Source organism: Cavia porcellus, unplaced genomic scaffold (assembly GCF_034190915.1).
Source record: "Cavia porcellus strain 051 isolate PalLab524CR breed Dunkin Hartley unplaced genomic scaffold, mCavPor4.1 scaffold_1, whole genome shotgun sequence".
Taxonomy (NCBI): domain Eukaryota; kingdom Metazoa; phylum Chordata; class Mammalia; order Rodentia; family Caviidae; genus Cavia; species Cavia porcellus.
The window spans coordinates 14,857,734-14,872,028 of NW_026947484.1; the positions used below are offsets into that span (position 1 = coordinate 14,857,734).

The 14,295-nt window shown below is 52.4% G+C and overlaps 1 protein-coding gene across 1 annotated transcript; it reads left to right on the forward strand.

The window, feature by feature from the left end:
* Positions 1 to 3,268: 3,268 nt before the first annotated feature.
* Positions 3,269 to 10,348, forward strand: Des (desmin). Its single transcript, XM_003463995.5, has 9 exons — positions 3,269 to 3,947; positions 5,043 to 5,103; positions 5,214 to 5,309; positions 5,426 to 5,587; positions 5,753 to 5,878; positions 6,259 to 6,479; positions 7,907 to 7,950; positions 9,287 to 9,369; positions 9,567 to 10,348. The coding sequence occupies exons 1-9, from the start codon at positions 3,364 to 3,366 to the stop codon at positions 9,606 to 9,608; spliced, it is 1,419 nt and encodes a 472-aa protein (XP_003464043.1). The 5' UTR covers positions 3,269 to 3,363; the 3' UTR covers positions 9,609 to 10,348.
* The last annotated feature ends 3,947 nt before the right edge of the window (positions 10,349 to 14,295 follow it).

Genomic DNA, 14,295 nt, shown 5'->3' on the forward strand with positions numbered 1-14,295 from the left:
TGCTGCTGAGCTAAATCCCCAGCTCCAAGGGAGCTGTATACTTAAAAATGACCTAAATGGTCAATTTCGGCTCAGGGGTATAGCTCAGTGGCACAGCACCTGCCTGGAAAGTGCAAGGTCCTGAGTTTGATTTCTGGTACCATAAAAAATAAAATAAAATAATAAATAAATAAAATGTCCAATGTCCTGTTATATATATTTCACCAAAATAAAAAATGAATCAGCTGTCAATGTACTGAAATGGAACAATCTGTTAAAAATGGCTAGAATGGTCAATTTCACATTATATACATTTCACCACAATAGAAAATGAATCAGCTGTCAATGTACTAAAATGGAACAATCTGTTCCTGGAAAAAGGCTTGACCACTAGGGAGGGGGTCGGTAACACCAGCGTATATGCATGTGCAAGTATCTCTGAAAATAGACATAACCACACCATAACAACCTAAAACTGGTTGTCTTTGAGGCAGGTTATAGGAGGGCTAATGTCACTTAATAGCTCGTATACCTTGAATTCTGTACCATGTACCTTATGCATCCAGATGAAATACTATTTTTAGAGAGTCCACTTTTGAGCACTCCCTTGGGAGGCTGAACTCTTACCCTAGACGTGCTGCCCGCCTTGGGGCGTGTTTTGGAGTGTTCTTCCTTCACCTGCCTTCCAGGCTCCCAAGTGTTGTTTTGCTGCCCTCCATGGTAGCAAATCCTCGGGTGTGGAACTGAATTTTGGAGTTGGTCCCAGATGGCTCAGAGCCAAGTCTGGTAATTGTTGATTTTGACAAGAGAATCAATAGTATAATTTATTTATTTGTTTTCAGCCTCATTTCACCAAGGAACTGAGGCCTCAGGCTGGTTCAAAAGCCAATTTGCTACACGGAGGGGAGCCCCAGAAGTATCATCCTCAGTAGCTTCATAGAAATGGGTGTACAGCCTCTGACAGCAGATTAAGTCAGATTCTTTGGGCTGCAAGTAATGGAAGCCTATACCAAGGACTTTACATGAAAACAGGAAAATGATCATTGGCCCAAAGCGGAGAGGATAGAGGTGGTGCTCACAAACTCAGGGATATGCTTGTAGGAAACAGCGTCCTTGGGGCTAAAACTCAGAACTGCCTGCTACTCCTCTCTAGGTTCCTCTGCTTCCTGCAAAACTACCTCTAGTTCCACCTATAAATCCCAGAGAAGGACTCTGACTGGTCCTGCTTAGGCCCAGACCCAGCCATTGAGCCAATCACTGCATTGAGGAGGGGGATGCAGAATCACATATCTGTTCTTTGGGAGTGGTGGGGTAAGGGAAGAGGATATGCTGTTTTGTTTTGTTTTGTTTTGTTTTGAGACAGAGTCTTACTATGTAGTCCAGGCTGGCCTAGGCTCATTATGTAGCTCTGACTGGCCTCAAATTTGTGCTATCCTCCTGCCTCAGCCTCCCAAGTGCTGGGATCACAGGCAAGACCTCCACACCTGGCTGAGATGCAGCTTTTCATCTTCAAAATAAAGAAATGGGCAACAGGAGCTTGCAGGCTACTTTGAATGACAATGACAATGGATGATGCTGCCAGGCATGTGTTAAGGATCCACAACACTTCCAAAATCCTCCAGGAGTGTATGTACAGTCTGGATTGGGAGCTGAGGCACAAAAATAACCAGAACATGACAGCTTGCACTGACTTGGAGACTGGATAAGAATATCTCCAACTTCTCATCCACCTCATAAAAATTAGACAACTTCTCATCCACTTGCATAAAAATTAGAATCCGAAAGAGCTCTGAAAAGACAGCAGTAAGAAAGCCTTCACGGTTCACCTGGCACAGTCGCACCTAGCCTGGGGCCAAAGCTCAGGCTCTGGAGTCAGCTACCTCAGTCTCCTGAGCTACCAAATGGGAACAATTCCAGTCCCTACAGCACAGCATGGGGTTGTTGGAGAATCAGGGGTCACAGGTATGAAGTGCTCACAGTAAGCATCCATATTATTACTGGGCCTCTCTGAAGCCCTACCGGTTAGATATTGGAGATTGGCTTGACCCATCATACAGCCAAGACTTCAAGGGATGGCAGGCTAGGGTAGGACTAGCTGCAGGCTCCTAATGCAGTGTTTTGATCTAGGGTTGCAGTCCAGGAGGTCAGGCCTGCAGAGGGTAGTTGGCCAATGCTCATGGAAAAGTATGCCCATCCTTAGGGGTCAGTGAATGTCTTGTGGCATGCGGGGCTTCGAAGGGCGAGACCAGCTCTCTTTGGGTTTCCAACCTTGTTGGGGGCTCTGCAGCACCACAGGGGTGGGAAGTGATGGATGCTGGCTGTCCCTAGCCTTTCTTGACCATCTGGGGCCTGTACCCCTCAGGTGCCTCCCCCCAGAGCCTCTCCAGTACCTAGTTCCAGGCCTGTGCATTCTCCTCTATAAATACCACCCTCTGGTATTTTGGGTTGGCAGCTGTTGCTGCTAGGAAGGCGGCGGGGGTGACACGCAGCTCCTGACAAAACACGAACCCCTCGTGTGGGTGGATGTAGGTGGTGTGAGGAGGGGGAGGAATGAGACTGAGCTGGGGCACAGAGTGGCAGGAGCCACTCTGTGGCAGGAGCCTGGGGAGCCGGTGTGGGGGTGGAACTGTATACAGCAACAGAACACATCAGAGCCCGTCTGGGAATCACCCTGCAGCTTGCAAACTCCAAGGCCTATCCAGGGGTAGGAAGGAGAGAGAGGCACTATAGGCCTCTAGTGAGAAACTGAGGCCCGGACCCAGAACCCAGGTGCCTGTTTGACACACGTGGGCAGGGAGGCTGGCCAGAGTCGCCCTCTGCTCCTCCCTGACTGCTGAGAGATCCCGTGGTTTGACTGGGGGACTCCGGGCCTTCTCCTGAGACATCCCAAACTTCTGCACCTTCTAGAGAATCTTCAGAAATTAGGTGGCTTGGGGCCTTTCTTGGGTACAGACTTTGTCCCTTCCAATGATTCCAAATTTCTCTATGAAGGAAAAAGAAAACCCTCAAACTGAGTAGAAGCTCGCACCCCCCGGATTAGGAAAGCACCCAGGGGCTGAGCAGGGCTGGCAACCCTGGTGAAGTGGCTGAACGCTCAGCCCCGCACAGCGCCCCTTGGGCTCAGAGGCTCTAGCCGGGCAGGGCGCAGGGCGCGTGCGGGGGAGCTGGCCTCCCCGCCCCCACGCCGGTCCTCCCCTTCCTGGCAGGACAGCGGGATCCTGCAGCTGTCAAGGGAGGGGCGGCGGGGGCTGATGTCAGGAGGGCTACAAATAGTGCGTCCGGCTGGGGGCTCCGTCTCCCCTGCCGCATCCACTCTCAGCCGGCTGCCCGCCGCCGCCGCCGCTGCTCCTCGTGCGCCCGCCCAGCCTCGCCGCCGCCGCCACCATGAGCCAGGCCTACTCGTCCAGCCAGCGCGTGTCCTCCTACCGCCGCGCCTTCGGAGGGGCCCCGAGCTTCTCGTTCGGCTCCCCGCTGAGCTCGCCCGTGTTCCCTCGCGCAGGCTTTGGCACCAAGGGCTCCTCGAGCTCGGTGACATCGCGCGTGTACCAGGTGTCGCGCACGTCGGGCGGGGCTGGGGGCCTGGGGTCGCTGCGGGCCAGCCGGCTGGGGGCGACCCGCGTGCCCTCCTCCTCCTCCTACGGCGCGGGTGAGCTGCTAGACTTCTCCTTGGCTGACGCGGTGAACCAGGAGTTCCTGACCACGCGCACCAACGAGAAGGTGGAGCTGCAGGAGCTCAATGACCGCTTCGCCAACTACATCGAGAAAGTGCGCTTCCTGGAGCAGCAGAACGCCGCGCTCGCCGCCGAGGTGAACCGCCTCAAGGGCCGCGAGCCCACGCGTGTCGCCGAGCTCTACGAGGAGGAGCTGCGCGAACTGCGGCGCCAGGTGGAGGTGCTCACCAACCAGCGCGCCCGCGTGGACGTGGAGCGCGACAACTTGATCGACGACCTGCAGCGACTCAAGGCCAAGTGAGGGCCCTGCGCCCCCACCCCTTTAGCCCAGCAGGGCCCCCCTGCTGTCAGCATACTCCTGGGGCCAGGGATCCTGTCCCACCTCCGTCTAGGAGAGAGTCGTCTTGGGTGTCCCCCAACAGGAGTCGGAAACCCAGATCTTGCCCCATGTTCCCTTCCTGTAAAAAAGTTTTCTTGGGGAGCTAGATCAAGGGGTAGAAATGGGAGGCCTTGGGAGACTTGGGGCCCCCTTAGGCAGCCACTTTGAAAGGATCTCAAGTTGCTGGAGTGGCAGTGGTTGGGGAAGGCAAATAGGCAGAGGAAGAGTTGGAGGGAGCAGGGGCATAGTCAGGGAGGGGCGGTGGAGAGGAGATGAGAACAAAGGTTTGGGCAGGCTGGGAAGGCAGCGGGTAGAGAAGCCCAGCTCTCAGCTCCGCTCTGACGGGCCTTGGGGAGGAAACGCAAGGGCAGGGAAGGGAAGAGGGAAGTTTGCTCCTGGACAAGCGAGGCTGTGTCCTTTCACAAGTGGACACTCCTGGACAAGCGAGGCTGTGTCCTTTCACAAGTGGACACTCTGGAGCAGCTGGGAGAGTGGATTGGAGCCTGGGACCCTCTGAAACCTTGACAGGACTGGACAGTAGGCTCCGCTGGGCATCCAATATGAAAAGGCTGAGTGCAGAGTATTTATGAGTTCGGCTCCAGATTACTCAGTTGAGCAGTCACTTTCCTGCTACCCAAGTCACAAACAGGAATTGGGCTGCTATGTGGACCAGGCTGGGACTGAGAACAGGGAACACAGAGGAAGAGAAAACAGAGCCCAGCTCTCTACCCCAGGAAGGTCATATAGTCTGGTGGGGACACAGACTTCAAGGGTGTGGCTCCAAAGCAAAGATAGGGCCACTTCCTGTCCCGTCCCTGGGTGGGTGGAGCGTCTGCCACTCCCATTCTGGGCCTCTGGTGTCTCTCCAACAGCCAGGGCTTCTCAGTCCTGAGCCCTTTCCCTGATCCACCCCCAGCCTGTCATCACCACTGCTGGCTCTACCCCCAGTGATGTCTTCACTGCTGCCTTAACACGCCCCCTCAACTGTTTGTCCTTCTGTCTGTCCTGGCCAGGCTGCAAGAAGAAATTCAGTTGAAAGAAGAAGCAGAAAACAATTTGGCTGCCTTCCGAGCCGTAAGCTCTCTTTGTTACCCCAGCAGTCTTTTCCCTTCTGTCCTCCCCTACTCTCCCTCTGCCCACCTGGGCTGTCTGTGACCCTGTCCTTGTTGTCTGACCTCTCCCAGGACGTAGATGCAGCCACTCTAGCCCGTATTGACCTGGAACGCAGAATCGAATCTCTCAACGAGGAAATTGCATTCCTGAAGAAAGTGCATGAAGAGGTACAAAGGGTCCTTGAGCCATGGTGAAGCTGCTGGAAAGTGGGGGGCTCTAGGAATGGGGTAGGAGGGTCTTGGGGAGGCCTGGATGAGGACTGAAGCCCAGCAACACCCTGCAGGAGATCCGAGAGCTACAGGCCCAGCTTCAGGAACAACAGGTCCAGGTGGAAATGGATGTGTCCAAGCCAGACCTTACAGCGGCCCTCAGGGACATCCGGGCTCAGTATGAGACCATCGCAGCTAAGAACATCTCTGAAGCTGAGGAGTGGTACAAGTCCAAGGTGAGTGGCTTGGCCTGGAAACTCTGTCCCACAACATCCCAGTTTGTAAGTGCTGCCTGTGGCTCCATCCCTGGGGAGGAGCCTGAGCCGGGGGTCTCCATCTTCTTTGCCACCCTACTCGGGTCCTGTGCTTCCTGGTCTCAGGGGCTGTCTCCCTGCCCTTAGGTATCTGACCTGACCCAGGCTGCCAACAAGAACAATGATGCACTGCGCCAGGCCAAGCAGGAGATGATGGAATACCGACACCAGATCCAGTCCTACACCTGCGAGATTGACGCCCTGAAGGGCACCGTGAGTCCTTGCCCACCTCCAGCAGCTCAGCCCGTTTCTGTCTGTACCTCACACCCTCAGCGTCACCTTGGGCTCATTCTAGGCTCACCTCTCTGGGTACCCATCACCTCAAGTCTACACCAGGGGATGGTGAATTCCCAGTAGGACATTAAGGGATCAGAAGGTTCCTGGCAGCATCTCCCTGTGTGGACTGGACACAGATTTCCATGAGGCTTATTCTCTGAGTGCCCACATAAGATCATTTGGGTGCATGGTTCCCTGGCTACACCTTTGAAAATTCCTGGACTTGACCATGGGGAGTTGCCTCCCAGCCCCATTCTGCTCCCTTCCCTGGATGTGCTCTGAGCCTGCTCCTGACTTGAGCCCCCTCATCCCCCTAGAATGATTCCTTGATGAGACAGATGCGGGAGCTGGAGGAACGCTTTGCCAGTGAGGCCAGCGGCTACCAGGACAACATTGCACGCCTGGAGGAGGAGATCCGGCACCTCAAGGATGAGATGGCCCGACACCTGCGCGAGTACCAGGACCTGCTCAATGTGAAGATGGCCCTGGACGTGGAGATTGCCACCTACCGGAAGCTGCTGGAGGGCGAGGAGAGCCGGTGAGAGGCAGGCAGGGGCTGGAGTAGGGTGCTGGGGCCAAGGTGGAGGAGAGTTCTCCCCTAGGGACTTTGGATCACCTCGACAAGATGCAGAAATAATTTTATACAAGGAACTACAGTTCTGCTCCTTGCAGAAATTAACCAAGGCCACTTGGGTAAAAAAGCGATGTAATTAACAGCTTTTATAAAAAGCGAAATATAAGTATTCCCTCCTCTACCTTTAGAATTAAGAAGCAGCAGCATAAAATCATATTCAGCAAGCAGTCGTAAAATATTACTGCCAGTCAAAGGAGACATGAAAGCAGCATGGGGAGTGATAAGGAAGAAAAAGGAGGGCAGAAAGAGATGAGCTGAGACCCAGAGGAGACAGGAAGCCTTGCACACAGGCTGGGGGGGGGGGCAAGTGTGTACACACCGCTCTTACACGTGTGTGCTCAAAGGAAGACCCTGAGGTGTCATGGTCGGATCACCAGCCCCATCCCAACCCAGGAACAGTGTATAACCCAAAGGGGTACGAGCAGCTTCTGGGGTGACAGAAATGCACTGTGTCTGCATGTGGGGTGGTAGATATGTGGATAGACTTTGAGTGACGCTTGTTAAATTGTACATTAAAATGTGTCCATTCCACTGTATGTAAACTGAATCTCAGCAAAGACAGGTCCATTACAGCCGAAAAATGGTACCCATTGCTATTCATAAAATAATATCTAAGCCAGGTGTGGTGGGACAAACCTGTAATTCTAGCTTCTCTAGAGGCTGAAGCAGGAGGAATGAAAGTTTGAGGTCAGGCTGGGCCATTTGAGGAGACCCTTTCTCAAAATAAAAATAAAAAAGACTAGAGATGTGGCTTGGTGGTGGAGTGTTTGCTTAGAATGTGTGATGCCTGGGATTTAATCCTTAGCCTCACATAACATTAATAATATATAATAATAATATCTAGTTGTTTAAAAAGTAGCAAATGTGTTTAGATATGGCTTTCCCATAAAGAGAGCATTTAGGTTTAATAGCATAATGTCTGAGGACGGACTTTTGAAGTAAGTGGTGAAGCTCTGTAAACTTTTTCCAACATGAGTATAAATGGTCAGCTCCTGGGACTGTCCTGCCTAGAGGGCACTCCCACAGCTGCTACCCAAACCTCTTGCAGTGCCAGGAACAGAAAGGAAATGCTGGTGTATTTGGAGGGTACCCTGGGGTTGGACGTTCTGGTATCTACCAGCAGGTTAGGGTTAGAATTACTGATCCTTCTGGATCCGTGGGACACCTGAAGTTGGCCTTTGACCCTGTGCCCTATGCAGTGTGGCCAGAGGCAGTGTTGGGGTCAGAAAGATTGGGATAGCTGAGAAATATGTTGAGGGCAAGGCTTGATTGTCTCTGGGAGACATGGGAGTATCCCTAACACTCTGAAGACTCGGCCTCTCTCTTTTCAGGATTAATCTTCCTATCCAGACCTTCTCTGCACTCAACTTCCGAGGTGAGTGTGTGCTGGCGGCAGGGTGCCGGCCACAGCAGGCTGGAGTCCAGCCTGGGTGCTGCCCAAGATCAGGCAGGAGGGGAAGCTGGAACTGTGGGGCCAGTGCTGGGAGAGAGGGCAATACCTACGATAGGTGTGGGAGTCTAGGTGGAGGCAGGTAAGGAATGTTCTGAGAGACATTTTACTATTGCCTGGTATTGTATTATATTGACCACGTCCACTGCACCTTCAGCAGTCTTGGTGTGTGTTTTGAACCTCTCTAGAATTACCAAGAGTGTCCCCAAGACCTGACAGTAGGAGGGCTCACCCTTGGGGCCAGAAGGCACCTGCTGCCCATCATCTCTGCCTGGCCTGTGCCCAGATGCTCTCCAGCTGTTTATTGAGCATCTCCAGTTTATGGGAGCAAGATGTTGGATGCACCTTTGAAAAAATAAAGCCAAGTCTTAGCAAAGCCAAACAATGAGAAGAGTGAGCTCCTGGGGCATTTTGCCATCCTGACATTAGTAATATGCAGATCAAGTGGCTTTCCAACCCCATAGAGCAGAAAAATATGCTCTAATGATACATTAGAAAAGCAAGTCGGAGTCCTTGGCAGCTCCTCCTTTCCTAGAGCAAATCTTTTATATCTTCAATGTTCATTTCCATCAGGGAAAACATACACGCTGCACTCCAACGAGTCACAGTGTCCAGCACAGGCTGCTTGCTAAGGAGATTCATGAGTGCCGATTACACGATACTGAGGACCTGAATTTGACCCTCCCTGTAAAACTCAGAAATTCTCTTTTCAGTTAGTTGTTTATACAGGACACTAAGTGTGAGTCTTGCATTTCAAGTCACTTCATGTTTTTCCGAGTCAATAGCTCTGTGGCCACAATAGGTATCATTGCTACCATTCCATAGAGGGGACACTGAGGCCCAACAGGGCAAGGGAGTCAGCCATGTGCAGTGACTGCTGCTCCCTCTCACCTGCATTAGGACGTCAAACTGCTCCTGCTGAGCCTTACAAAAGCTGAGGCCTGGCTGGTCCTCCAAAACCAAAAAGGTTCCTTGAGCTTGGGCACTGGAGTTCTGTCTTGGTGAGTCCCAGAGTACGAACTCAAGTGGGGCTCTCTTGGAGCTCAAAGGTGGACAGGAAGCTAGGAGAGGAGAACAGCCTGGGATTTGGGTTTGCACAGTGCAGTCTGTGGCCTCCTGAGCCCCTGTCATCTATAGGCTCAGGGATACGAGCTACTTACTCTCCTGCTGAAGAAGCTGAAAGCCTGTCTTGAGTGAGTTGGGCTCTGCAAGGCCATGTCCAACCTGGCCTGGGCCTGAGCATGTGGTGCATCTATTACAGAAACCAGCCCAGAGCAAAGAGGTTCCGAGGTCCACACCAAGAAGACAGTGATGATCAAGACTATCGAGACCCGGGATGGGGAGGTGAGTGGCTTGTCTAGCCCCTCATTCTTGGTGGGTGCTGTGAGGGGGATGGGGGGATTGTCGGCCATGTGTCTTCGACCAGCTGGGCTGGTTCAGGCCCCTGGCTGGGGCGGAGCGGGTCCTGCTGTCTTGGGGTGGGGGGCACAGGGCTCCCCTGAGCCAGCAGTCAGCTGGACTAGGGTTCTCTTCCTCCCCAGGTTGTCAGTGAGGCCACACAGCAGCAGCACGAGGTGCTCTAAAGCTAGAGAACCTCCCAACACAGTCCTGGCCCCATCCTCACCGCCTCCTGAAGTCAGCTGCATCCTTCCATCCCGGATGCCACACCCAGCCACCTTACCTTCCCCCTCTCACTGCCTCTAACTCTTTCCCACTGGTCACCCTTCATGGTCCCATCCTGCCCAGTCCCTGGCAGCACTCCGGCCACCTCTGCAAACCTTCTATGAGTCCTAGCTGTTAGAAGGGGGTGAGTCTGGCTCTTGTGCCTAGCGTGAGCTCTGACCCTACCCTTCCCAGCTTTGTGACCTTGGACTCTGGCCTCTGGCTTTGGAGAATGCCTCAGAGCAGTGTGTTGGGACCTGCCGGGTCAGGACAGAGCCTTGTGGACCTCCCCACCGCCAAGCCCTAGACAGAGAAAGAAAGGATAGACTCCTCAGCAAGCTGGGCAAGGACCAGGGGACTAGCCCCTGCAGACACTGTGGGACACTTAGGGACTTGAAACTGTCACTATGGTCCCTTCCTTTCCTTTCCCCAGCCCAGGGTGGAATTAGAAAGCAGGGGCTGCAAGAGGGAACCCCCGAAGGTGCTGGATGTGGGAGCAGGAGATGCAGAAGGAGAGAGGGTGGGTGAAAGGCTGGAGAGGAAGAAAGGAGAGGGAGGCAGAGTGTGTGTGGGCTCAGGCTGGCAGCAGGACTCCACCTCCCCAGAACTGCCCCTTCCCCTGCAGGGGCTCTGAATGGAATCAATAAAGAGATGAGCACAAGCTGCAGGCCCCCTGCTGTCTTACCTGGTGGGTAACCCGGGTGGGGCCCTGTCACATCACCTGTCTCCCTGAGGTGGGCCTGACCACTCTCCAACCAGGCAGACCGTCCTCTGGGCCTCCTGGCTCTTCTGTGTGTGGGTTGTAGATGGGGTGGGGGCTGGACAAGGGGCTTCTCTTGGGGAACCACAAAAACCTTCTGTCTCTTGAAAAAAGCTGCAGGGTCTCACTCAGCTGGCTCTAAAGGAGGCCACCCCAGTGCTTTCCCCAAGGAAGTTTCCAGCTTCTTTTCATTAACCTTTTCTAAGACCTTCCTATGCACAAGGGTCATTCACGAAAAATGACAATGTTTGGAAAGGTCTAACTTGGGCTTGGGTAAGAAAGTTCAATACTCTGAAAAGGTCAGTTCGGTCTACAGTGATGTCAGTGACTTCAGGGATCTTACACTCAGCATCAGACCTCAGAAGTCCTCTGGGCAAAGATCCTGCCATTGCAGTGCTCTGCAATCTCAACGAAAATACCAAAGGGAAATGTTGGGAGAATCAGGAAAGATAGAAAGAAAGTGTAGGACTTAAAAAAAAAAAAAAAAGGAAATCATGGAATAAACCATTCAAATGTATTAACATAATTATATGTAATTTTAAAAAGATTTGTTAATGAATAGGGGGTATACAAATATTAAAATATTAATGGAATAAAAGAGTGTTTAGGAGGCAACCCACATTCACATGGGACCCTAGCATCTGTTAAAGGAGGCATTTCAAAGCCGTGGGGAAGTCTTAATCAACAGAGTGCCTGCGGTGGGAGGGGATGCGATGGGGAGCCACAGGGATCTGGAGGAGGTGTGGACACTCTTTCTTTTCACTCCCTCCAAAAACCATGCGCATCCAGGGATGTCCTAGGGGTAGGAAAGCTGATGGATCCAAGCAGGCCTCAGCTTCACTGTGCTCCTCCCACAGAGAAGGGGGCTGTCCTGCAAAGCAGATGGGAAGAAGGTAGACACAGAAGTGTGATAAACTGAGTCAGGCAGACCTCACAAGCTTTTAGTCTTCAGCTCCCTGCTGTGCTATTCCAAACTGGCTTTTCTGGGAACTTCCAAGATCCTGTCTGGTGACTCTTTATTCCGCCCTTCGATGTAGCCCTCACTCACTCGCAATTTACCTCCTCTCTCTAAGGGGAAGCTGGGTACACTCCAGGCCCCCACCTCTACCACTATACTCTACTCTGCCATGGTGCTCCCCTGCCCCCTCCCTGCTCCAGTGGCGGGGAGTGAGCCCTTTAGGCCCAGAACTTCCCCTGCCATCTACAGTGAAGCTCCAGGACTCACAACACTGGGAACCGGAAGAAGCATTTCCTGCACCCTCAGCTCGCCCTTGAGCTTGTTGGGGACCTAGCATCTGACCTGGCCTCTCTGTGAGAGAAACTCCGGGAATGGGGGAGACACTGGGCCGTGGTGGATAAAAGGAAGTTTCTGGAGCCGGGCCCCTTCTTTCCCCTGGGTGAGTTACCTGTGCTCACCTGCTCCACAAAGCGTAAAGGATATGTAAGTCAGGGAGAGCTCGGGTACAGGGTGGAGAGCAGGCAGCAATCCTACACTCTGGGAGTCAGCCCTCAGAAGTCCCCTGGGCCACAGCCCTGCTGGTACAGAGGCTCCCTTCTCAGCCTCACCCCAGCTTTGATGATGGCCAGTGATCCAGCCCTGCCTGCATGTCCCCAGTGTCAAGAGCCCCCCTTCACTGTGGCCTTCCAGGTGGGGATGGTGCAGAGGAAAAGCACTCCCTTCTCTGTCCACCTGTCTCCTGTAACAGTGCCCACCTGTCCTTAGAGAGAAAGCCAGAGTTGCCCTCTGTCCCTGAAGGGGTAGCATTCTCTGAGTACCCGGCCTGTACCCTTGGAATACCTCGCTCCTTGGGGCCCACACTGAGAGATAGACAAGAGCAACCAGCTAACGCAGGGAGCCCAGGGAATGCACCCACCCCCAAAAACCCAAACAAAAGAAAAGGTTCAAGCTTCACATGATCGTGTACATACAGGGATCAACATGCCCTCCCCTTACACCCCTTGACCTCCAAGGCAAAAAACCTGTCCCTGCCCCTCAGGGTGCTCTGCAGTCCTCTTCATCAAGACTCTAAGCACCTTGGAAGAAGAGGACTCACAGAGGGCTGACCAGCTTCCTATGGGACGCAAAGTTCCAGGCCCAAGTCAGCTCAAACCCCTCTGGAGCGGGATCGGGAAGGACCATGTAGACCTTGTGCTCGGAGCTGAGGGGCCAGCGGGCACTTTCCTACCCCATCTGGCCACTTTGGCTGTCGCCCCACCTGGCTCTTTAGAGCCCTATTCACCTCTCCTTTCTATTCACCACAAGCCTCACCAGGGGACAAATGCAAATGCACCTGTGACCTTTGATTCAACACCTGAAATGTCAGCTATCCTAGGATGACTTTCATTCATTTTATTCACTGTTACATCCCTGGTGCCTGGAAGAATGCTTGGTACATAGTAGGTAGTTATTAAATATTTAAATACTCCTTGAGTGAATACCCACTGGGCACTTTTATTTACTTTTCTCCAAATTAAACATTTACCCAGAAGGGCTAATAGCTGCCCCCTGACACTTTATTCACTGATTCAATGAATATTTTCTGAGATTTTTCCATGCTCTAGGCATGTGGGGTATCATTATAACTTAAAGGCAACGCTCCATGGCCCAGAGAGGTGGGATGACCTTCCAAGGTCACACAGCATTCTGCAGCAAAGGAGGATACAGCTTCAGGCTCCTTGGCCTTTGGAGCCCAGATTTCTTTCCATGACACCATAGACTTGTGACCAAAGGCAGGGCAGACTGGCAGCGCATACACCAGGCTGGCGCCAGGCTGCAGAGCACTGTGGGGCCCACACTGAGGGATGGACAAGTGCTTTGCAACCAGCTGCCCTGGGCAACTGGCCTGGCCAGAGCCTGACCACATCCAGCTGTCGCAGCTCATACGGGCTTCTCCAGGAGAGGGCACCAGCGACTCACTGGGGCCCACAGACCCCCGGGTGTGAGTCAACGAACACCCCTTCAAGACGAGGGAAGCAGGAGAGAGCCATGTTCCAGGCTCTGCGCCAGGCCTTTTTAAATAGTTAATATTCATTTTAATATTTAATATAATAATTTAATGCCATCCCAATAATGTAAGTCAGATTGTGTAATTTTGTTCAAAACTCTGAGATGACTTCCTATTTCCCATAAAAGCGCCACAGCCTGCAAGTTGCGAAGCCATCTGGCCCCCGCTAGCTGTCTGAGCCATTGCCTTCCACTGTGCCCTCACACCCTCCAGCCTTGCTGGTCTACTGGCTCTTCACTCCCACCCCCCGGATTTCTGTACCAAGTGCTTCCTAATGCTCCCCCCAGGAGCTGACCGGAAACACCTCATTTTCAAGTTCAACCCTCACCACATTCACATCCCCTCCTGCTGAGCTTTTCCCACAGTACTTACCTCCTTCTCCTGATCTTTGCAACTTCTTTGTGTTTGTTGCATCTCTGTCTTCTTAATATAAGCAACCTGGAGTCAGGAATCCTTGACTGTTGGTAGATACTCACCAATAAACCCTGAGTTGGGCTATTCTCATTTTATAGACAAATAAACAAAGGCTGAGCGATGCTAAGAGAATACTCAAGATTACGTGGTTCATTTGTTCATCTAACCAGCCAGTCAGCATTTACAAACTACCCATGGCATTCCAAGGGATGGTTGACATACAGTGTTAGGTAGCTTTGGGTTTATTAGTTTTTTTTTTTTTAAAGAGCTTCTTTTCCTTTGTTCTTCATGTTCTATCTGTTTGCAATGCTTTCTCCACAATTTAAACCTTTTTAGAATTCAATTTATGTTGTAGAATTCAATTCATCATCAGTGGTTGCCACGGGTTGATAGAGGGGAGTGACTGACTACAAAGAGGATGCATGAGAG

Bases quoted from the DNA above. Each gene is read 5' to 3' on its own strand.
- Des (XM_003463995.5), top strand. From the start codon at position 3,364: ATGAGCCAGGCCTACTCGTCCAGCCAGCGCGTGTCCTCCTACCGCCGC. The intron at 5,104-5,213 runs GTAAGCTCTCTT...GACCTCTCCCAG, and splicing joins ATTTGGCTGCCTTCCGAGCC to GACGTAGATGCAGCCACTCT. The intron at 7,951-9,286 runs GTGAGTGTGTGC...CATCTATTACAG, and splicing joins CTCTGCACTCAACTTCCGAG to AAACCAGCCCAGAGCAAAGA.